The sequence below is a fragment of the Callorhinus ursinus genome, unplaced genomic scaffold, assembly GCF_003265705.2.
Source record: "Callorhinus ursinus isolate GAN/ISIS: 27379988/994484 unplaced genomic scaffold, GSC_fseal_2.0 scaffold19, whole genome shotgun sequence".
NCBI classification, from domain to species: Eukaryota; Metazoa; Chordata; class Mammalia; order Carnivora; family Otariidae; genus Callorhinus; species Callorhinus ursinus.
The window spans coordinates 30,060,835-30,083,953 of NW_027397081.1; the positions used below are offsets into that span (position 1 = coordinate 30,060,835).

Sequence of the window (23,119 nt, forward strand, 5' to 3'; positions counted from 1 at the left end):
ATGTGTTTTCCTTGATTTGCTTAAACATTTAACTGGTTTCCAGAGCTTTTATAAAGTTATTTTTGTCAGTTTGTAATTGTTTATTTGATGTTTCCATAAGAGAGCAAGGACCTGGAGCTCCCTACCTACTCTCTTACTGACATCATTCTCAATTATATAACCAAATCTTTTCAGACTTTTGCTTTCAAATGGAATATTTTGCTGGTAATTGGTGATAAGTGTGGTGAAATTAGTACAGTGTCCACTATAAACTCAGCTTTTGTTTGTCTCTATCCCCAGTACAAGCACGGAGGCCCCATCATTGCTGTGCAGGTGGAGAATGAATATGGTTCCTATAACAGAGACCCTGCCTATATGCCTTACATCAAGAAAGTAAGAGTCAACTTGGTTTATTTCTTCATATTCCTTCCTCTGAAATGTAGTATGGGCTATGATGTGACATGTTGGCCTAATTCTTTTCTCATATTAATACCACATTTCCTAGCACCATTTATTAATTAGTGAATCCTTTCACCATACTTTTATTTCAGTGGGGACACCACTTATTTACCCTTTATCGATTGAGTCTAATTGGGGGTTGCACTACACACATGTAATTTGCAATGGCTGAGAATAAAGGGATGGGCTTCATTGAGTGTGATGATTAGTGAAGTCTCTCTGTAGAGTCTGCTTTCATTCTAGCATCTAAAGCAAGGGTTCCCAGCTTCATCTGAACATACACTTTAAAAATCCCTATGCCCAGGCCACATACCATACCAATCAAATAAGAATCGCTGGGGTGGTCCTCAGACATCTGATTTCAATGTGTAAGTTAGTTTGAGAACCACTGATTGAATGTGTGGCAGATCAGCATATGGCAGGGCTAGATGACACTTAAAAAAACAGGCTTGTTTTTTTAGATCTGGTTTCTATCCTTTTGTAGCTAAGGCCTTGAGCAAATGCCTTTTAATTTTTCTAAACCTCCATTTTCTCTTCTTTAAAGTGGGACTAGTGAGAGAACTTGCCTCTCTGAATTGTGCATGTGTGTGAGATCACCTGGCTCAGGACTGTTCTAGGCATGTAGTAAGTAGTCAATAAATAAGACTTTGATAGATTATTGGCAGTGGTTTTAGGGTACTTAGAAGGACGGGCCATGGTGTGGGTTGAGGAAATGTTAAGTGGCCTCAGAGAGTCCACCTAATTAAAGCTGCTTTAGTTTTGGCCCTTGATGTCAGCATCTCTTTTGCTGTCATAGGCAGATTCATTTTCCATCTGGAAATCACTTAAGTTCCTGCACACAGGCAGACCAAGCTCAAGCACTCTAGCTTATAGGTTCTCATCTACTCTTGCCGCCTTCTTATCACCTGCAGAAAGCCCTGTGTAGGGAACAAGCCTGTATCTAGGAAGAGGCATTCCCAGGCATCCTGATAGTCAAGCCCAACTGTGGCCTGTTTAGACCATACCTCCAGCTCCATCTTTGCCTTTGAATTAGCTAGAAAGATTCCAGCCAGGGCTCCATGATAGGAGAGCTTCTCCCACTATAACTCCTTCCCTTGGACTGTCTCTCAAATGCTGGGGCTTCTCCAGCAGGTGTCTACTGAGTCCTGAGCTGTAGAGAAGGAGAGTTCTGCTAATAGGTGGGGAGGAGAGGGCAACCACTTCAAGGGGCTTCTCCAGCTCAGTCAACACTTCCTTGGTGTCTGGAGAAGGTATCCATATGTGAGACAGATGGACAAAGAGAAGCTGCAGCACCCACCCTCTGTCATCCTGACCTCTTGGGAGGATCCCCTCTTAAGCTGTCTTGCAGCTTCTCCTGGGTGTTGCGGACATAAGGACACCATCAGCACAGGATGACCTCGGGTCAATCACCTCACCTTTTTGAGCCTTAGCTTCATCATGTGCTGAATGGAGACAGATTATAGACACAAGACCCGTAACTCTGCTTGGCAGATCACTGGTGCTCAGGCTATAGTAATTACCCCTTACAGTGTGCAGTCAATAAATTAATGCCTGTAAAAAGTCAAGTGTAATAGTACAGCTGTAAAAGAAGGTTACACCCTCCCAACCCCCACGATCTTAGATGCATAAGGTAGGAACTGAGGCAAAGCCTGTTACATATTGGCGAATGACTGGCTGGAGAGTTGCGAGGTGCTGGATCCAGGGCTTTTAATAAACATCTCACCTTGCTTAATGGATTGAACATCTGCAGTTCTGTTGTCTCTGAGAATTAGGGCCCCCTCTGCTCTTCCCTTACTGGCATCAGGCTTTAGACATGAACATTATGTACCCACTGGATTATCTCTCTGTCTCACCTATTTCGCAAAGAATTTGGTTGAAATAAGCAGTCTTGTCAAAATATCTGCAGGAAAAATTAGAGGAAAGTCCCCCTTGCCAGGGTTTCTGATCCTTTAGAGCCCACAGCCCCAGAGCAGACCTACCAAGGTGGACAGACTCTGGATTCAGGTCCATACCATCTAATTTGCTCTGTATCCCTTAACCCTTTATTCAACCTGAGACTCTTCCTCTGTACAGTTATTAATTGTGAAGAGTGAATAGGAGAATCTATGTAAAGTGTTTAGCAGAAGGCCTAGCATGATTGTAAGTGGTTCATAGATGGCAGCAGGAGTAGTAAAATGGTTATTGCCTCTCAGCATAGTGTGTAACTCCTTCCACTTCTTCATTTGATGACTTTCAAGGAGCTTTTCCTGTTCTACTGGGTACGTGCAATGTGTCATGGGCATGTGACTGTGTTGGACACAGCCCTCCCTGGCCCAGTGTGGGGGAAGAGTGGGCTGCTTGCTTCTGGTGTAGGGGGAGCTGGAGGGTCAGGAGGGCCTGGCCTGCTCTTGGAGACCATGTAAGCCGGCCTCTGAGTGGGGCCGTCTAAGAATAAGCGCACGCACTAGCCAGATCTGGCACCTCACCAGATCTGAGGCAGCTAAGGGATGCCAGAGTCTGACAGCCCTGCCCCTGCCACAGCTGGACTTCAGCTAATAGGAGCTTTGTTGACCATGTTGGGCACAGACAGGATAGGTTTCTGTCCACTTTTTGCAGAGAAGTAAATGCTTTATTTTGAATCTTTCCCTCTTTCTCTTGTAGCTGACACCTTCCCAGCTCTGAGGAACGACAGATTGACTTGTTTTCTTTTCCCCCACAGGCCTTGGAGGACCGAGGTATTGTGGAATTACTTTTGACTTCAGACAACAAGGATGGCCTGCAAAAGGGAGTCATGGATGGAGGTGCCTGCCTGGAAGCTGTGCGGGTGCGGGGGGGTATGGGGGGAGGCGGCACCCTGGCCTCACTCTGCATGCATCCCTAAATGGCCTGGGCCGCAAGTGGAGTTTCCCTGATGTCTGGGCTTCTCCCATTTGCATGGCATTGGGCCCAAAGCTCTGGGCCTCAGAGGGCTGGAGGATCTGTGGCAGACGGATCTCTGGTCTCCCACTTGTGCTGAGCACTCACTCAGGACACTAATAGTGCTCTGCAGACTGCAACACAGGAATGGTGAGTTGGTCATCCTAGACGGAAGTTCTCTGAATGCCTGCAGAGAGGGCAGAGCAGATGAAGCATTATGGGGTGTCCTGTGAGGGTGGCTTACTCAAACGCTGCCAAAATCATGGAGATGGCTGACCACCACCCAGGGGGCATGTAGCCCCTGTGGTGATGGCAGCTGGCTGGGCAGCAAGTGAACAGAAGATGACTGTGGCTGCCCTCCATCAGCGCCGTCTGTTTTCCTTACTCTGTGTCTCTTCCTGTTACTGTAGAGGCACTGGCCCAGCTTCACCCTTGTGCACCAAGCCCCTTGTCCCTCAGTTACTCAAGGGCGTTGCTCCAGCAACTCCCGCTTCTGCCCTGGGTCATCAGATTTTCCCTCTCTATTGGGTCATTCCCATCTGCATGTAAACATGTTGTTATTTCTCTCTTGTAAAACAAATCTCTTGATTCAGTTCCCTTTCCAGAGGCTGCTGTGTTTCTCTGCTCCCCTTCAAGAGATCTCCCCATGTCCATGCTCAATGGCTGCCCCAGTCCATTTCCTCTCCATCTCTCTTAAACCATCGGGGTCACGTTACCACCCTCACCATTCCACTGTGCTGCTCTTTTCAGGGTTGCCAGTGACCTCCATGTTACAAATTTAAATGCTCGTCCTTGTCGCCTCTGACCTCTCAGATTTTGTCAGCAACCATTAGTCTCTTTCCTCCCTTGGTGTCTGAGACCCAATTTCCTGTTTTTTTCTCTGACCTCACAGGCTGCTCCTACTTGGTATCTTCTGCTGGTCACTTCTCTGTTCCTGAGTTCTGATGTTTAAATTCTTTACCTCTCACTCCTTGGAATGAATATTCCTCCTCTCTATACACTCACCACCCTGGTGATGTCATCCAGGTGCCTTTAGGTCTGACCTGTGTGTTGATGAGTGTGAGATGCACGTCTCCATGAGCAACCTTCCTGAACTCCTGCCTCACGTGTGCATCTGCCTACTGGGCACAGCACCCTGGGAAGGCTGCCGGTCTCAGTGGAACCCGTGGGGAACTGAACTTGTCTGTTTCCCTCCCAGAGCCTGTCCCACCTTCCGTCTTCTTTTTCTCAGTAAATTGCAACTCCATTTCCCCCAGTTGCCCAGCACCTAAACTTTGTAGGCACTTTCAGGCCTCTCCTTGTGTATGCCTGACACACAGCAAATCCTAAAAATCGTTAGCTTTATCTTCAAATTTATCCAGATGCAAGTAAGTTTTACCCCATCTGCTATTACCATCATTCTCATGTGGGCTGTTGCAGCAGCACTGAACTGATCTCCTTTCTTCACTGCTGACTCTGACACCACTTTTTCTCAACATAGCAGCATTTGCAAATGTCATTTGGATTGCCTCAGGCCTCACCTTAACTCCAGGTACATCCTGCCTTCCTCACACTGAAGCACAAGTTATGAGAAAGGCCTCGAAGGGCCTCCTTTGACCTGTGACCTCTGTGACCTGGCTAGGTGTCTCCTGGCCCCCCTCCCCTGCCATCCTGTTCCACCCTCCTCCTGGCCTCCTATCTCTTTCTGGAACATACTGGACATCCCCAGCCTTCCTGCAAGACCTCTCCTCCCACTTTTCTCCCAGGTCACCTCGAAGTGAGGCTTCCTCTGAGCACCCATTTGAAATGCAGCTCCTTCTGGAGCTCACCCAGCCCTTGAGCCCTGCTTTATTTTTGCCTTCTAACATTCTGGGTAGTTTCTTTGTTTCATTCACCTGTTTGACTGCAGCGGTAAGATCCACCAGGGCCTGGGTTCCGTCTTGTTTGGTGGTGCCCCTGTGCCTGGACACGGTTCATGCTCCGCAAGGATGATGGTCGTTGAAGGGCCTCCTATCAGCTGCCAGATACTTCCTAAGGGCTCCCACCACCTGCTTGCCTCTGTGGCAGCATGCCTGGCTTCCCGTTCCTTCTGCGTCGCCCTCCCCTCTACTAGAGTGAACAGATAGAGCCTTTCATCTCCGCGGCCCTAGGTCAGCGCCGGCCTGCGGGGGGCACTCGGGGGTGTCTCGTTGGATAAACGGGCAAGAGAAGGCCTTTTCCCCAGACCCACTGAGCTCCTCGAGGACCAGTCGCGATTCCCGCCGCTTCCACGCGATGGCAGTCTCCTTGTGGCTGCTTCCAAGGCCTCCGCCGCTCCATCGCTTCCGGTGGGGCCTGGGAGGGGCTATGGCCAGTGCCAGCAGGCAAGACCCTTTGGAGGCGGGTGCACAGGTTTAGCGCGTCAGCACCGCGCTGAGCAACGCCTCCGACGCAACGGAGGGAGTGGACGAGGCCGGCTGCCGGACTCCAGGCCCTCCTCCACGGCCCGCTCCGCCCCTCGCCACACCCCCGCCCCGCCCCGCCGTGCCCCTCTCCCCCGCCTTCGTCCCCGGTGCCCCGCCCCCTATCCCCTCCTTTCTGACCCCGCTTCCGCGCCACCCCCGTGCCTCCCCTCCCGGTGCCCTGCACCCCAACCCTGACCTCCGGAGCTCTGCCTGCTGTCGGAAGGACTTTTCTCCATTACTTAAGAACGTAATTAGAGTGAAGACATCCACAGGTGTAGAGTAAGATCACAGAAATGCTGACTCCTCCTCCCCGTCCCCAGACGTGACCCTGGCCCGCGGCATCCCGGCGGCGTAGCTCCCCGGTGATTCTGACCGGCTTCGTGGGCCGGCCTTATCCGCGTCGAGATGCCCCTCCTGCCCGCTGCCGTGCGGTACGAGCGGTATTCGGGGCGGTGTTGTTGAACTGACTCGCTTTCGCTGGGCTTAGTTTTCACGTTCAGTGTAACTATCCCGTTTCTTTTTCTTTTCTTTCAATTCTCTCTTCTCTCCCCTTTCTCTTTCATTGTTATTTTTTGTTTAAATTTGACTTGACACACATAGCTGACACACGTTACATTAGTTTGTGTACCCCCTCTTCTCTTTTAAACAAACGCTTTACCAAAGATTTTCCAAACTCCTGTCACGTGTGTTTCAAATATCTGTACATATCAGACTCTATGTCAAGTCCGATGGGTCTGAGACCCGACCGCCCCTGACCTGATGGAAGCCGGCTACCCGGCTTTACCGGAGGCTAAACTCTGGGTCTCCTGCCCAATTCCCCCCTTCTCTGCGCTGTGGCCAGATTTTCTAGCACCCACCGTCACCCTGAGGTACAAGGACATTCTGGTTCCTGATCCTTTTATATGTTCTTCCTGTTTATTTTCCTTCCCATTTCTAGAAAATTACAGCATTTTCCTTTTATCCTGGGTATTCTGGTCTATCTTTGGTGTGGGATTATTTTCCTTTTGTGGAACTTTTGGGCGTCATTTGAATTGAAACAGTTGGACATCCAGTCAGTGGATTTTTTTTTTTTTTTTGAAATGCTTTCCCTTCTTTTTTCTGATCTTTTGGTCACTCCTGTTATTTGTAGGTTGGACTCTCATATCTATTCTCTAAGTTGCTTATATTTTTGATATATGTCTGCTCTTTAGTTCCACTTTCTGGGTGACTTCCTCAATTTGTCTTGTAATCCTCATATTTCCTGGGTCTTGTTTCCTTGAATATATTTCTTTTCTCATGGCATAGTTTTTAAATGGACACAATCTTTCTTACTTTGTTCTGAGGATATTTTACTTTTACTTTTTTAATATTTACCAGTTCTGCTCAATCTTCCATGTGACGGGATTTTCTCAGTTGTCTGGCTCTGGACTGAGCAGTTTAAAGAGGAGGCACTAAACGGCCAGTTGGGAGCTGAGTGCCAGGAGGGGCTGGGGCAGGTGTGCTCCCTTATGGGGTGTTGGGGCTGGGGTGTGCTGTTTCCAGGAGGGAAGCCCAAATGTCAGTGTTTGGAGATATTGTCTTTAGCTCTATTAAGTGTTTCCAGAGACAAATCCTTTGGTCTGTTGCTGCAGATATCCTGGGAGCAGACAGGAGGAATGGGCAGGAATCCTTTGGCTGAGATGGCCCTTACTGACCAGCTGCAGATCTCTTAACTTCACACTCTGCTGCGCTGATCCCTCCCAGCCTGGAGACACTCAGCTTTCCTAGAGAATGTGGTCCTCCAGGGTGAGGCACCAGTGGGGGAGAGGCTTGAGGAGTGTGTGAGGCATGGGATGGAAGTGTGTTCCCTGCTGCACAGTGCCTGGGACGTGAGACAAGGACTGGGGCTGGAGGTGGGGAGCCTGTTGAAGCTTCTTCCGCTCTCCTATGCTGCTTACTGACCCACTGCCCTTTGCAGCCTCCTGAGATTTTCTTGAAACTTCCTCTCTGCTTTGTCTCCTCTCTAGGTCTTGTTCTTTATGGCCTTCCACCTTTGGATTCCTTTATTTTTATATTAGTGAGGGGTCAGGAAGGCTAGGAATAGATGCCATGTTTTTAGCCATGCTAATCCTGTTCACTTCTGAGATTTCTGCCTGCTAGGTTTCAGATGGGCATCCTATCTTCAAGGTTTCTCCTTTAGGTGAGGAGGGGTCTGGATGTAGGGTCTTATCCAGTGGCTTGCTGGAGGATGGTGACATCACAGGACGATGGGTCAGTGTCAGATGGGCCTGGGTTGCAGCACTACTCTGCTGCTCACCAGTTGTGTGACCTTGAGGCAAGTTATTTAACCTCCTGGAGCCTCATCTGTTGTTTGTTTTTAATCACTGGTAATCAGTGGCTTATGTCTACCAGGAGAGTGTCAGGGTGGCCAGCTTGGCAGGCTGGTCAGTCTTTGTCATGCATTCCCAGACCTGCCCGAGCTCAGGCCAAGCCCAGTGCATATGAGGCCTACTGTCCAAGCAGACAACAGGCAGGCAAGGAGCCTCAGAGCCAAGTTCTGCAGCTGGGGTAGGCCAAAAGGTCCATGACCTTTTGGCCAAATGTAGCACATCTTTCTTGGGCATACCTTTCACTGATGCCATTTAAAATATAATTCTAAACTAAAAAAATGGACATATTATGGAATGAAATAGAAAATTAGCCCTCACTTAAGAAATAAAAGGGAAGTCTTCATTTAGATTACTTTGCACTAGATGCTTGAGGTGCAAAACAAAGATCAGACTCTGGGCTCCTATGAAAGAATAATTACCAGAGAGGTACACTCTGCTTGTAAAAATTACATTAATCAAGAACAGATGCCCAGTGAGTGATTGCCCTGTAAGCTGTGAGCTGAGTGGTGGTTTCTGAGAGGAACAAGATAAATCTCCTGACATCAGAGCAACTAAACTCTAATGTGAGGTGGGAAACAATGTCAAGATTAATTTATTTTGCTGGTAAATTGGGAAAGGTCTGGGTTAGTTCAGAAAGTCTCCCTGGCTTTTAAGACAATGCTTTGTTTCTCTTTCTCTTTTCCATTTACAGTGCTGGCCACCATCAACCTGCAGTCACAACATGAGCTGCAGTTATTAACCAACTTTCTCTTAAGTGTGCAGGTAAGTCTGGCCCAGGGGCAGCTGCCTGCTCTGCTTGGTGCAAGTGTAGAAAGTCCTAGAGTCAAATGGAGCCTCTGTCAGGAAGTGTGCAGTGCTGTGAGGTACCTGCAGCTATGTCCAGGGCTCTAGGATGGGGAGAGGATGACTCTGGGCTCGCTCAGCCTATCACCTCCCAGCCATCCTTCTGCCTCTGCATCCTTCATCCTCTGCCTCTGCATCTCATCCTTCATCCTCTGCTTCAACCACAGAGGCTCAGGACTAGAATTCTGTGGACTCCATTAGCCCCAGATATGCTCATCTTGGGATTGAGAGGAGTAATGCTTTCCTGACCTGTACTGTGTGTCTGACTTTAACCCGTAAGGCTCCTCTGTGCCTAGAAAGGTTATTGTCATCAGCAAGATGGGAAGCCTGGGCCATTCCAGGTCAGAGGAGAGAGGAGAGAAGTTTCCGAGTACAAATTCACATCCTTCAGGTTGATGGGAATTTACAGTTAAATCCTATTCTGATTGATTTCTTTTCTTTTGAGTTCACATGCCTCTCCTAAGGAGGCAGATGGTACCTGGCCACAGTAGTGGCAGCCCATTCACAGAGCTAGGGCTCCATCCCTCACCGTGTCTTACTGAAGGGTGTGAATGCCCCAGACTGTCACCACCTATTAGGTGTAGGCATTGATTCCCCGGGCCTAGTGGGGAGCTGTTGGAACTTTAGCATCACCCGTGAGTAGATGCCTACAGAGATGCTGGGGCTGTTCTCCATTCCACCTGTTCATTTCTTAGAGCAGAAGTAGGTCCAAAGGCACATCCATATGAAGTCACCAGGGGAGTGTGAAGCTGTGGAGGATGAGGGCCACCTGTGTGTATGATGTGGCTACTATCTGAGTTTAGAGGGACAAGTGGAATGCTCAGGGAAGGTGACCAGTAAGAAATGGGGCAGGATGGGACCTGACACCAGGCAGACTTTGTTAGATTGAGTGGGGGAGAGACAGTGGGTCCCGGTGGGCCAAGGTCCAGCCCCTTTTTCCTTTCCTTCCTTCCTCCAGTGTTGACTGAGTGCCTGCTCTGTGTGTGGAATGTGGCTAGGCCCTTTTACCCTGTGGTGACGAAGATGGCAGGTCTTTGCCTTATGGGTTTGTGACCAACCTGGGGAGTAAACAAAAATAAACAATAGCCCAGCAACTAAATAGGATCGTACCTGAGTGCTGTCTAAGGCAGGTATAGGATATTGTGAGCTGTCTCTCTGCCCACTTGGTAGTGTGACCCCTCTGCTTCTCTTTCCTCTTCTGTGAAGTGGGGATAATGATAGTACCTGCTGGGGGGATTGTTTGAGGATCAAATGAAGAAATATTTGGAAAGCACCCAGGAAAGCAAGGCTTCGTGTTGGCTCCTTTATGGTCATCCTTAGATAGGGGCCCCACGGCTGTATAACCAGGCCGGGTCATCCTGCTGACAGATGCACCGTTAATGGCCTTTCTGTCTGCAGTTCAGTTCAGTGATGTTTTCCTCAAGGAAGGGGACTTAGAGTCTGCTTTGAATGCTCAAACAGGACAGGCCCTGCTCTGCTCAACTTTGGGATGTCCAACAGCACTCTGCTGGGCCCTCATGTGCATGTCCAGTAATGATATCTGATAATTAACGTGGATGTTTCTTGAGCACTTCCCAAGTGCTAGACACCATGTGCTAAAGGCTTTACATGCATTATCTCATTTAATTCTCCCAGTAACCAGGTCAGCTGGATACCGTGGTTACTGTTGTACAGTTAAGGAGACTGATTTGAGAACAAATAGAGCACCCAGTAAGTGGCAGGTGAGGGGGTACGGCACAGTCTGACTGAGGCAGAGCTCCAGCTCTTAACCACATCGTGTGGCGCAGTGACCTGGGCCATTGGTGGGCCTCCCCGTACCTTGGCCCTGGCACCCTTAAGTCAGGGAGCCCCTTCCTAGCCCTGGAGACTATTGACATGTGGCACGTAGAATCTACTTCACACTTAGTGACTTAAACATGGCACAGTGTATCCCCTTCTTGGGAGGTAGACAGGTGTAAAAAAAAAAAAAAAACCAAGCCACCAGTCTTGTCTTGCTAAAAAATTTACTGTGACTACTTTGGCTTTTCGTCTGGCATGGTTGGTATCTTCTACTCAACAGATAATAAACCTATCCCATCACTCTGGACCAGATTTTGTTGCTCTGTATGTGTTGCCCTCTAAATGTAAGGCCATCACTAACAGAGAAAGTACTTGATGAATGAGGATGGCTCTCTGGTGTGGAACCTGAAACACCAGCATGTTAGTCCTTCTATCTCCCCCCGATGCTCTGGTGCTTCTGCAAACACGGCACAGTAGAACATGGTTCTCGGAATGGTTTCTGCATCCCTGGGGCAATCCCACACCAAAGTCAGCATTCTGAAGTAATATTAAAGACTTAACTGTTATCGAACATCCTAGCCAAGGTATGAAGCCAGATACTGTGGCTGCAGGGCCTGCACTGGAAAAGCTGTGCTAAATAACTCCCTAATTTTCTTGTCCAGTTTTGTAAACTAATGTTTAAACTAGACCTCAAAGAGGGGCCCACTCTACAGCCCTCTGACTCTTCCAGCTAAAGGGAAATGGCAACTGAGGGGTCTGCATCCACGGGGTGCCCATCAGAAATGGAATTATCCTGATAGAACATTCTCCTTCCCTGAGAGAGGATAGGCAAAGCTTGGCTTGACCCAGAAAGCAAATCCACGTAGGAAAAGACTCCCAGAGCACATGCTGCATTCTGATGCAGACTGACTTTGAACACGTCCCTGTGTTTTCTTGCTAGTTCCGTATGCAACATTAAAACTACGTTAAGGCATCAGGGTCTCCTGCATCAGCTTTGCTAGTTCATTCCACTTTCTACCTGCAGTGTGAGGCACATGTGGAGGATAAGCTGGTACAGGTGCATTTAGTCCTCACCTGCGCTCTGCTTTTGATGGCCTTTACAGCAAGGAGTGTGTGGCCAGGGAGGAGTTGGGAGGGTAGAAGGGCTGGGATATCCCTGAAAGAAGAACTCCTTTCTGCCTCTTTTGGCCAGCTAACTTCTCATTTTGTGGTGCCCAGAGGGTTCAGCCCAAGATGGTGATGGAGTACTGGACAGGGTGGTTTGACTCGTGGGGAGGCCCACACAACATCCTGGATTCTTCTGGTAAGTGCTTTGCAGTACCTACACCCAACATGTGTATTGACCTATGAAGTAAAAATCAGTTCCAAATAACGTGCTAATTGATGTAAATGAGCTGTAGGGTGCAAGGCTCCTGGGATTATCTGCATGTCAGAGTCAGCTCTTGATATTCCAGACTCATGTGTCTTGACATTTGAAGTGAACGGTAGGACTCTTAACACTGCTTTATTATGTTTTTATAATTAGATAGGCAAGGCACACCTATTGCAAACATCCAGCAAATACAGAAAATGTAGGAAGAAGAAATAAAAACCCCAGAGCCCGAAGAAAACACGTACAGTTGACTTTTGAACAAGGCAGCAGTTAGGGGTGCTGAACCCCCTGCACACTTGAAGTCTGGGTATAACTTTTGACTCCCCCCAAACTTAACGATTAATAGTCTACTATTGGCCAGAAACCTACTGATAACATACAATTGATTAACACATATTCTGTATATTGTCTGTGTCATATACTGTATTATTACGATAAAACCAGGTAGAGAAAAGACAATGTTATGAAGAAAATTGTAAGGAGGAGAAAATACTTTACAGCACTGCACTGTAAGAAATCATGTGTAAATGGAGCTGTGCAGCTCAAACCTGTGTCATTCGAGGGTCAGCTGTATATTGTGCAGGCAGTTCTGTGTCTCTGTCTGTAGCCCTGCACGCACGCAGAGATATGGATGCTCGTAGTCGTGACTGCTCTTTGTTACCTGCCTGTGCCCTGATTGACACAAATGAACAGCCTTCCATACTACTAGAGATTCCATCACTGTTTTAAAGAATGCAAAGAACCCTGTTGTATTGGTGATTAAACCACAATTTATTTAGCCATTCTCTTATTGATGAACAGTTAGGATGTTTCCAGTGGTTTTTGTTAATTGAACACCATTGCAGTGAACATTCCTGAAAACCCAGTTTTGCAAATCTGGCATATTATTTCCCTAGGATAAGTTCCTAGGAATAGAATTGCTACATTAATTCAATTTTGATATATATGTACTAAACTCTCTGGGAAGATTATAACAATTCTTACTATTATTAAATGAGAAGACCTACTTTCCACAGATTCATCAACACTGAGTATTAAAATAATTTTTAATATTTGTCAATCTGATTGCCAATATATATGTATGTGTGTATACTTTATATTTCTCCTTTGATGTTATCTTTTCACGTCTTTGGCTAATTCTCTAATAGAGGTGGGATTAGGGAGGTGGTCAGAAATTACATCTCCGACTAGGAGTCCAGTCTTTTGCATCTTACCAAGTGTGAGTAAGGGTTGAGAACAGTGGAGGTGGAAGGCTGTCATTGGAGACTTGGCCATGATGGAACCAACAGCTGGAAGACTGCAGCTCAGGGGCTGTGGGGCTGGCCCTTTCGTCTTCACACCCCTCATCGTCTGTGATTGCGGTTCTAGTGGAAGCTGAAGGGCAGAGCTGTAGAGTTGAATTTGATGGGGTTGGGGAGGGGTCAGGACAGCTGAGAGGCCAACAAGTCTGTGACTTGTCCCAAACTCTTGACTCGCTCTGCACATCCCCTTTCTCCCTTCCTCCTGCAGAAGTTCTAAAAACAGTGTCTGCCATCCTCGATGCTGGCTCCTCCATCAACCTCTACATGTTCCATGGAGGTACCAACTTTGGCTTCATAAATGGAGCCATGCATTTTCATGAATATAAATCTGATGTCACCAGCTACGGCAAGTATTCCCCAACACTGACCCTCCCTGGAACACTCCACATTAGCATGTCTGGGGCTTTTTATGCAGAGTCCTTTAGGGGCAGTGTCTGGCACCTTTAATGCATTTGGTTCTAGAGTGCCTGGGGAAGGGATGGTTTTGCCTGGATTATTACTTTTAAACTTCTAGAGCAGTAGGAGACTGAAGCCCACTCACATGCCTGTGAGCCTTTGGAAGTCATTGGAGGAAGTGAGAGGTATAGCCAGGATGGGGGAAGGTCCTTTGATGAGGGCAGCCTCTTCTCCCTGCTCAGGCCCTTGAGATGTGTGACTCCTGCACCCTTTAGGTTGAGAGTCCCCTGAAGGTAGGCAAGATGCAGGAAATTGAGGGTCATGCCATGGCCATGGCACCTTTGGTGGTACTTTATAGTATTTAGTATTTATTGTATTCTGACTGATGGCTTATACCAGAAGTGTTCTGCCTCCCAAATTGCTGGGATGAGGACCTTGATGCCATGCCCCAGCTTCTCCCTTCTCTTTTTGCTGCTGTGGACACTGTCCTGTGATACAGGTGACCAGTGACAGCATCCTGGTGTCTTGCAGACTATGATGCTGTGCTGACAGAGGCTGGGGATTACACAGCCAAGTACTTCAAGCTCCGAGGTTTCTTTGGCTCTATCTCAGGTACCTGACAGGCAGCAGACTCAAGCACCAACTTGGGCCCTTGCTTTTGCTCTGAGACCCCTGAAGAATTACTTCTTTACTACCCCATCTCAACCCCAGTTGACCTATGTACAAGAATGTCCCTAGCCAAGGACAGGCAAGTTTGGGAGACTGTTTTCATCATGTGTCATCACATGACACATGTCATCAGCTTTGCCTTTCTATGGGCATTAAGACTCCTGAAGATATGAGAAAGTAAAATCCCCTGCACCCCCCCTCCCCCATGTTGCCTTCCTAGCAGGGCCAGGCAGTCTAAGAATGTTTCCCTCTTGGCTCTAGGATAAAGGAGCACATTGGGCCGTGGACAGAAGCCAGGGGCTGGGGAGGCTGGAGGTGGCAGTGACTTTTTGGGTCCTCTTGGGTTGGCCCTGTTGTCTGTGTTGCAGGTGTCCCTCTTCCTCCCCAACCTGACCTCCTTCCCAAGACTGCGTATAAGCCCTTGAGACCGAATTTATACCTGTCACTGTGGGATGCCCTGCAGTACATGGAGGAGGTGAGTGCCTTGGGGCAGGGAAGCTGGGGCAGTCACTAGGTGGGCCAGTGGGGCTGTGGAGGGAGAAAAACCAACTCTGATAGCTTTGAGGTCCACTCCTTGACTTTAGAGCTCAGAAGAAAGAGCATAAACTTGTGGTAGAGTATGAACTGGGAAGGAACAAAAGGAATTTGAGGAAAACCTGGGTAACACAGTAGGTAGTCTCTCTCTCCAGCCTTGGTGGACGGGGAGGAGGGTGAATAGGCACGTGAATGGGATGTATCCCCCCTCTGAGAAGAGGGTGCCCCCCTGGAGCTGACCCAGTGAGGTGCCGTGATGCAGAAATGATGGTGGATTGAAAGACTACAGGTCTGGTACATCTCTGGGCTTCATTCCATTGTTATCACACATCTGCCCTCCCTGTGACCCTGGACAGCCTAGGGCTAATGAGATGAGAAGTCAAAATCAGAATTTTGGAGCTTGAAGAGCCAATCGGCCGGATTGGCTCCCTATGTTTGTATAGTGAGAAGTCAAACTAGAAGAAAAGTTTAGAGGGCCTCTTCCCCCAAATCCCCAGTCCCAGGTGGGGATCTGTCTGCTGTCTTGCACTCCCCCAGAAGGCTCAAGATGAGGTTGCTGCCCCCTTTCTCCTCTTCCTAGCCTATATCTCCCCTACTCTTCTCTGTACAGCCAGTCAATTCTGAAAAACCAGTCAATATGGAGAACCTGCCAATAAACAATGGAAATGGACAGTCCTTTGGGTACACTCTGTACGAGACCACCATTTCTTCATCGGGCATCCTCAGTGGTCTTGTGCGTGACCGGGGACAGGTAGGGGCAATTTCTCTTTTTTTAAAAAAAATTTTTATTTAAATTCAAATTAATTAACGTATACTATATTATTAGTGTCAGAGGTAGACTTTAGTGATTCATTAGCTGCATATAACACCCAGTACTCACTACATCAGGTGCCCTCCTTTATGCCCATCACCCAGTTATCCCTCCCCCACCCCCACCCCCCACCTCCCCTCCAGCAGCCCTCAGTTTGTTTCCTAGAGTTCAGCATCTCCTATGGTTTGTCTCCCTCTCTGTTTTCATCTTACTTTATTTTTCTTTCCCTTCCCTTCCCTCATGTTCATGTTTTGTTTCTTAAATTCCACATATGAGTGAAATCATGTGGTATTTGTCTTACTCTAACTTGTTTCACTTAGCATAATACACTCCAGCTCTATCCATGTCATTGCAAATGGCAAGATTTCATTCTTTTTGACAGCTGAGTAATATTCCACTGTACATATATACCACATCTTTATCCACTCATCTGCTGTTGGACATCTGGGCTCTTTTCATAGGTTATTGTGGACATTGCTGCTACAAACATTGGGGTGCATGTGCCCCTTCAGATCACTACATTTGTATCTTTGGAGAAATACCTAGTAGTGCAATTGCGGGGTCATTGGGTAGCTCTATTTTTACCTTTTTGAAGACCCTCCATACTGTTTTCCAGAGTGGCTGCACCAGTTTGCATTCCCACCAACAGTGCAGGAGGGTTTCCCTTTCTCTGCATCCTCACCAACATCTGTTGTTTCCTGACTTGTTAATTTTAGCCATTCTGACCAGTGTGAGGTGGTGTCTCATTGTGGTTTTGATCTGTATTTCCCTGATGTTGAGCATTTTGTCATGAGTCTGTTGGCCATTTGTATGTCTTCTTTGGAGAAATGTCTGTTCATGTCTTCTGCCCATTTCTTGACCAGATTTTTTTGTTTTTTGGGTGTTGAATTTGCGAAGTTCTTTATAGATTTTGGATACTAGCCCTTTATCTGAGAAGACATTTGCAAATATCTTCTCCCATTTCATAGTTGCCTTTTAGTTTTGTTTGCTGTGCAAGACCTTTTTATTTTGATGAAGTCCCAATAGTTCATTTTTGCTTTTGTTTCTTTTGCTCTTGGGGAATGTGTCTAGCAAGAAGTTGCTGTGGCCAAGGTCAAGAGGTTGCTGCCTGCATTCACCTCTAGGATTTTGATGGATTCCTGTCTTACATTAGGTCTTTTATCCATTTTGAGTTTATTTTTGTGTATGGTGTAAGAAAGTGGTCCTGTTTCGTTCTTCTGCATGTGGTTGTCGAATTTTCCCAACCCCATTTATTGAAGAGACTGTCTTTTTTTTCCATTGAATATTCTTTCCTGCTTTGTTGAGGATTAGTTGGCCTTAGAGTTGAGAGTCCATTTCTGGGTTCTCTATTTTGTTCCGTTGATCTGTGTGTCTGTTTTTGTGCCAGTACCATACTGTCTTGATGATTACAGCTTTGTAATAGAGCTGGAAGTCTGGAATTGTGATTTCACCAGCTTTGGTTTTCTTTTTCAACATTACTTTGGTTATTTGGGGTCTTTTCTGGTTCCATACAAATTTTAGGAGTCTTTGTTCCAGCTCTGTGAAAAATGTTGATGGTGTTTTGATAGGAATTATATTGCTTTGGGTGGCATATACATTTTAACAGTATTTGTTCTTCCAAGCCATGAGCATGGAATGTTTTTACTTTTTTTTGTGTCTTCATCAGTTTCTTTCATAAGTGTTCTGTAGTTTTCAGAGTATAGATCCTTCATCTCTTTGGTTAGGTTTATTCCTAGATATCTTATTGTTTTTGGTGTAATTGTAAATGGGATCAATTCTTTGATTTCTCTTTCCTGTGCTTCATTGTTAATATATAGAAATGCAACTGACTTCTGTGCATTTATTTTATATCCTGTCACTTTGCTGAATTCCTGTATCAGTTCTAGCAATTTGGGGTGGAGTCTTTTGGGTTCTTTACATAGAATATCATGTCATCTGTGAAGAGTGAAAGTTTGACTTCTTTCCCGATTTGGATGCCTTTTATTTCTTTTTGTTGTCTGATTGCTGAGGCTAGGACTTCCAGTACTATGTTGAATAATAGTGGTGATAGTGGACATCCCTGTCATGTTCCTAACCTTAGGAGAAAAGCTCTCAGGTTTTCCCCATTGAGGATGATATTCACTGTGGGTTTTTCGTAGATGGCTTTTATGATATGCAGTATGTTCCCTCTATCCCTACACTGTGGAGAGTTTTAATCAAGAAAGGATGCTTTATTTTGTCAAATGCTTTTTTCTGCATCAGTTGAGAGGATCATATGATTGTTGTCCTTTCTTTTATTAATGCCGTGTATCACATTGATTGATTTGCGGATGTTGAACCAACCTTGCAACACAGGAATAAATCCCACTTGGTCGTGGTGAATAATCCTTTGAATGTACTCTTGGATCCTATTAGCTAGTATCTTGGTGAGAATTTTTTTATCCATGTTCATCAGGGATATTGGTCTGTAATTTTCCTTTTTTGTGGGATCTTTGTCTGGTTTTGGAAACAAGGTAATGCTGGCCTCATAGAATTGAGTCTGGAAGTTTTCCTTCCATTTCTATTTTTGGAACAGTTTCAGAAGAATAGGTATTAGTTCTTCTTTAAGTGTTTGGTAGAATTCCACTGGGAAGTCATCCGGCCCTGGACTCTTGGTTGTTGGGAGATTTTTGATTACTGGTTATGGGTCTGTTCAGGTTTTCTATTTCTTCCTGTTTCAGTTTTGGTAGTTTATATGTTTCTAGGAATGCATCCATTTCTTCCAGATTGCTTAATTTGTTGGCATATAATTGCTCATAATATGTCTTAGAATTGTGTGTATTTCTTCAGTGTTGGTTGTGATCTTTTCTCTTTCATTCATGATATTATTTATTTGTGTCCTTTCTCTTTTATTTTTGATAAATCTGGCTAGGGGTTTATTGATCTTACTGATTCTTTCAACAAACCAGCTCCTATTTTCCTTGATCTGTTCTACTATTTTTTTGATTTCTATACTATTGATTTGTGCTCTAATCTTGGGGCATCTTATTTCCTGTGACCTTGTGGTCATCAAGTCCTACCATATGCATCTGACTCTCCTCAGTGCTCACATATCTGCCTGTTACCAGTGTGTAGAAATGGCCCATCACCATCAGTTCTGCTGGCATTTTCAGCTACAATCATGGGCATTCATTTTTCCTCTATGCCTGGCTAACCCCCATTTTCACTGCACACACATAATGTTACCCCTTTCTTTGCTTATGAGAGATCCCTCTTATGCCTCCCTCCTGTCAACCCATGGATGCTTTCTGTCTGTTCATTTGGCAGGTATTTGTGAACACAGTGTCTGTAGGATTCTTGGACTATGAAAGGAAGAAGATTGTTATTCCCTTGATCCAGGTTTGTTATCCTGGGGAGCTGGGTGATGGCTAGCACCAAGCTGCTTCCCGAGCAGGTTTGGTGGGAGTCAAAGAGGAAGACCTGGAAGACAGGAGGCTCCTTAACCACAGAGCTGCTGATGGAAAGAGGGGCAAAACATTGCTATCTGATCAGTGGGTACTCTTTTACCCCTATTCTCAGAGTTCAGGGAAGAACTGGGGTTCCACAAAGAAACTCTGAGGTGCAGCTGTGATCTTATGGCTGGGGAATCAGGTGGTCATCATCAACCACTATGTTCCTGGCAGGGTTACACCAGGCTGAGGATCTTGGTGGAGAATCGCGGACGAGTCAACTATGGGGATAACATTGATGACCAGCGCAAAGGTGGGTCATAGCATGTGCTGAGAGAAGAGCTTCTAGTGCTCAGCAATGCCTGGCTATTTTTTCTTCAAACCAGTGCACCAGCTGGTCATGGAGGCTGACTATAGTGAGGTGGAGTCATGGTGGCCCATTGGAGGGAATTGGGTTGTGGAAACCCATTGAAGGGAGGTGGGTCATGGAGGCCCACTGGAGGGAGGTGGTTTGTGGAGGCCCATTGGAGGGAGGTGGGTAATGGAAACCCATTGGAGGGAGGTGGTTTTGGAGGCCCATTGGAGAGAGGTGGATTGCAGAGGTCCATTGTGGGGAGCTAACTCATGGAAGCCTATTGAAGAGAGGTGGAAGTGGGCCTTCCTGAAAGGCCCACGTGGGTTCTGACCTCTTTCTTATGCATGTTGTCCACATGGCCATGGTGAACACACAGGGAACACTGAGCCAGCCTCTCCAGATCTCCCTGCGTTGTAGTCTGCTTTAGTAGGGGACTATCTGCTGGCGCTGGGCTGGGGGTGGTGAGGCTTAAGGAAGGGGATTCCCAGGAAGCCAAAATGGGCATAGGACCCCTGCCTTCTTGGGTCTCCACACTGAAGTTTTCTTTTCTTTTCGAGTTTTTATTTATTTATTTATTTATTTATTTATTTATTAATTTATTATTTAGATTTTATTAATATATTTATTTAGAGGGGGAGAGAGAAAGAGAGCATGTACACATGTGAGTAGGGGGAGGGGCAGAAAGGGAGGGAAAGGGAGAGAATCTTGATCAGACTATGCACTGAGCATGGAGCCCGACAGAGGGCTTGATCTCACAACCCTGAGATTATGACATGAGCCGAAACCAAGAGTTAGACACGTAACTGACTGAGCCACCCAGGTGCCCCAGCATTTCTTTTCTTGATCCACTGTGGAAACCCATTGATGATCTCATTTGTGGTGGGGAGGAGGAGGTAGTACATGTAGTAAACAAAATGCTCTTGATGGAATGCTCCCCTAGGAATATCTCACCAACTCATTTTATTTTTCCTGGCCTTCTAAAACTTCTCTGCTTAAATTTGCCTCTTCCTTTTCATCTATCAAAATGTCGGTGGTTTCATGTAAGTTGTAAGAATTCAGACAAATAAATCCTACTACGGTAAGGGATACTGGTGGCCTCCCAACTCTCTCATGGGTGTTTGCCTTTGTAATGAGGAAATTTGTGCATTCCTTCCTTTCCTGCCTGGGAAACACTGTGGCCCAGCCATTGGGGGTTTCTTGGGTCTTGGGGTTTGGCCCTCTCCAGATAGGCCTCATGGTAGCTTCTAGTACTGTCCAGGCTTATCTTCCTTTTCCCCTAAAGAATCCCCCAGTGTTCCTCTTTGGATATTGGCTTCTTCCCCTAGGAGCTCCATCTGCAGGCTCATCTTCACTTCCTTTGCTCTCTTATGGGCAGGAAGGGATTGCCAGGCTCACCCCATTCTCAGTCTTTGCCTCCCCAGGTTCCTGAGTAAGATGTGCCCTGGACTCTCACTGTGGAGTAATTATCCCCTAGAACAGTTCAGTGTTTATAAGTCAAAGACCTCCCCGCCCCAACCTGTACCTGTAATTTAAGAGTCTGTAGGCTCTATGAAACCTGTTTGCACTTCCCAGCCTATTCAGATTCCCTCTCTAGCAATTCAGCAGCTCCATGATTGTGAGGACCATGGGAGCTGCTCCAGGACTAACATTGCTGGCCCCTTCCCCAAGGACTAGCTAATCACTATGCAAGTGTGTGTGGGTCCTCAGACTTGGATACCCAAGTCATATTGCCATCTGTTCACAATTTAAATACTTAACATATCTTCAGTCCTAGGTCATGTAGAAGATTTCTGGCTGAGTTATTAGGTCTGTTTAGTCTGGGACCCTACTGAATCTGATCTTGAAGCTAAGTTAGAACTGCTGTGACCTCTTGATTATCTGCCCTTTGGGACTCATTTTGGTCCCAAAATGGAGCTTCCCCTTCAGAGAAAAGCCAGAGATTATTCTCACCCAATGACATTCTCAGTTCCCATTACCCTCAGATGTATTCTTCTGTGCAAATCCTAGGGAGGTCCTGGCCAACACTGCTGTTACTCATTCTTTTCTCCTTTGGGATTTCTAGAGAAGGTTTTATGCCATATGAAGAGCTCTGTAGGGAGTATATACTTCTGGAGGAATCCTCACTGGAACTTTTCAGAAATTCTCCATGTATGTGCAGGGCCTTAGCTGGGTCAGCTCTGCCCCTGCCTTTGGCCTCATTCATGTTTTCTTGGCTTCTTCCCACAGGTTTAATTGGAAATATCTATCTGAATGATTCTCCCCTGAAAAAATTCAGAATCTACAGCCTGGATATGAAAAAGAGCTTCTTTCAGAGGTGAGTCCCCACCGCATAAAGTGTGTGAACCCATGGATAAGGTGCAGTAAGAGGCAGGAAGGCCCAGAAAACTGCTCTGCCCTAGCCCCTCCTACTCAAGAGTAAACAGACCCAGAACCCAGAGCAACTTGCCCAAGGTAGGGGCAGTACCAGCACTAGAGACTAGGGAATTTCCATGGTACCCTGGTTAACAGGTGGGGGTGGGTGAGGGTATTTGGAATGCCTTTGTAATTAGATTCGGAACAGGGTCCAAATCTGAGTAAGTGCCCCCCTTTCTTTCTTGTCTTCCATTCTTCTGTTCATAGGTTCAGCATCGACAAATGGAGCCCTATCCCTGAAGTACCTACGTTCCCTGCTTTCTTTTTGGGTGCCTTGTCTATTTCCCTTTCCCCTTTTGACACCTTCATGAAGCTGGAGGTTTGTAGTCCCCTCCCTGCCTGGGCTCTCCAGCCTTCCCTCAGAGAGCTCTGAGCCCAAGACCTGTACCTGTCCTTGCTGGAGCCCTCTATACCACTTGTACCCAGAGATTCTCTATTTTGCCCTCTCTGAAGGGCCCCTGGGGCCTCCCTGGGGTGGAGGAGTGGATTCAGATCAGAAGAACCACCTGGTGGTACTTCTCAGGGTCCAGGTCTGCTCTTGGGTACCTTGCTGGGGAGCTCAGAGCTAGTGGATTCAGGAGATAGAACACCCTTGTGTTAACCTCATGGCTGTTGAAATATTCATTCACACTGGTATCTTGGAAGCTGAGAGAAGCACTCATGGCATGTGTCTATCTCTGTCTTCCTATGTGACTTTATATTTGGTGGCTTTCATGGTCAACTAATCCTTTTCCCACTCTGCTTAAAGGGCTGGGAGAAGGGGGTTGTATTCATCAATGGCCAAAACCTTGGACGCTACTGGAACATTGGACCCCAGGAGACCCTATACCTCCCAGGTGCCTGGTTGGACCAAGGCATCAACCAGGTGGGAGCATTTGCAGCTTCTTCCCTTGACCCAGCCCTCCCTGGTATCACAATGTTTTCCTGGGAGCGGGGTTCAGGTAACAGTCTATTTAGGCTCATTACGGTAGGAGATGGGGCAGAAGGTTTAGCCAGCCCCTTCTGCATTCCTCCTTGGTGATGATGAGTTGTGGGTCCCTGTTCCTTCCAGTGTGGCTCTCAATCCCTTCCCCTAAGGCACCCTCATCTGGCTCCAAGACAAACCTTTACTGCTGTCATACACCAGCCCTTCTTTC

At 46.8% G+C, this 23,119-nt stretch overlaps 1 protein-coding gene across 2 annotated transcripts in view; it reads left to right on the forward strand.

Moving 5' to 3' along the window:
• Positions 1-23,119, forward strand: part of LOC112840530 (beta-galactosidase-1-like protein 2) — a 55,635-nt gene that overhangs the window by 28,693 nt on the left and 3,823 nt on the right. Inside the window, exons 6-18 of one of the 2 annotated variants that reach the window (XM_073904014.1) lie at positions 280-372; positions 3,137-3,218; positions 8,796-8,866; positions 11,945-12,029; positions 13,608-13,745; positions 14,327-14,407; positions 14,833-14,939; positions 15,609-15,749; positions 19,095-19,166; positions 19,451-19,529; positions 21,798-21,885; positions 22,191-22,302; positions 22,732-22,848. In XM_073904014.1, the coding sequence (XP_073760115.1) occupies positions 280-372; positions 3,137-3,218; positions 8,796-8,866; positions 11,945-12,029; positions 13,608-13,745; positions 14,327-14,407; positions 14,833-14,939; positions 15,609-15,749; positions 19,095-19,166; positions 19,451-19,529; positions 21,798-21,885; positions 22,191-22,302; positions 22,732-22,848 (1,266 nt within the window). Of the gene's footprint in view, positions 1-279; positions 373-3,136; positions 3,219-8,795; positions 8,867-11,944; positions 12,030-13,607; positions 13,746-14,326; positions 14,408-14,832; positions 14,940-15,608; positions 15,750-19,094; positions 19,167-19,450; positions 19,530-21,797; positions 21,886-22,190; positions 22,303-22,731; position 23,119 lie in introns of those variants that run through there. The other variant, XM_073904013.1, reaches the window with a different exon arrangement.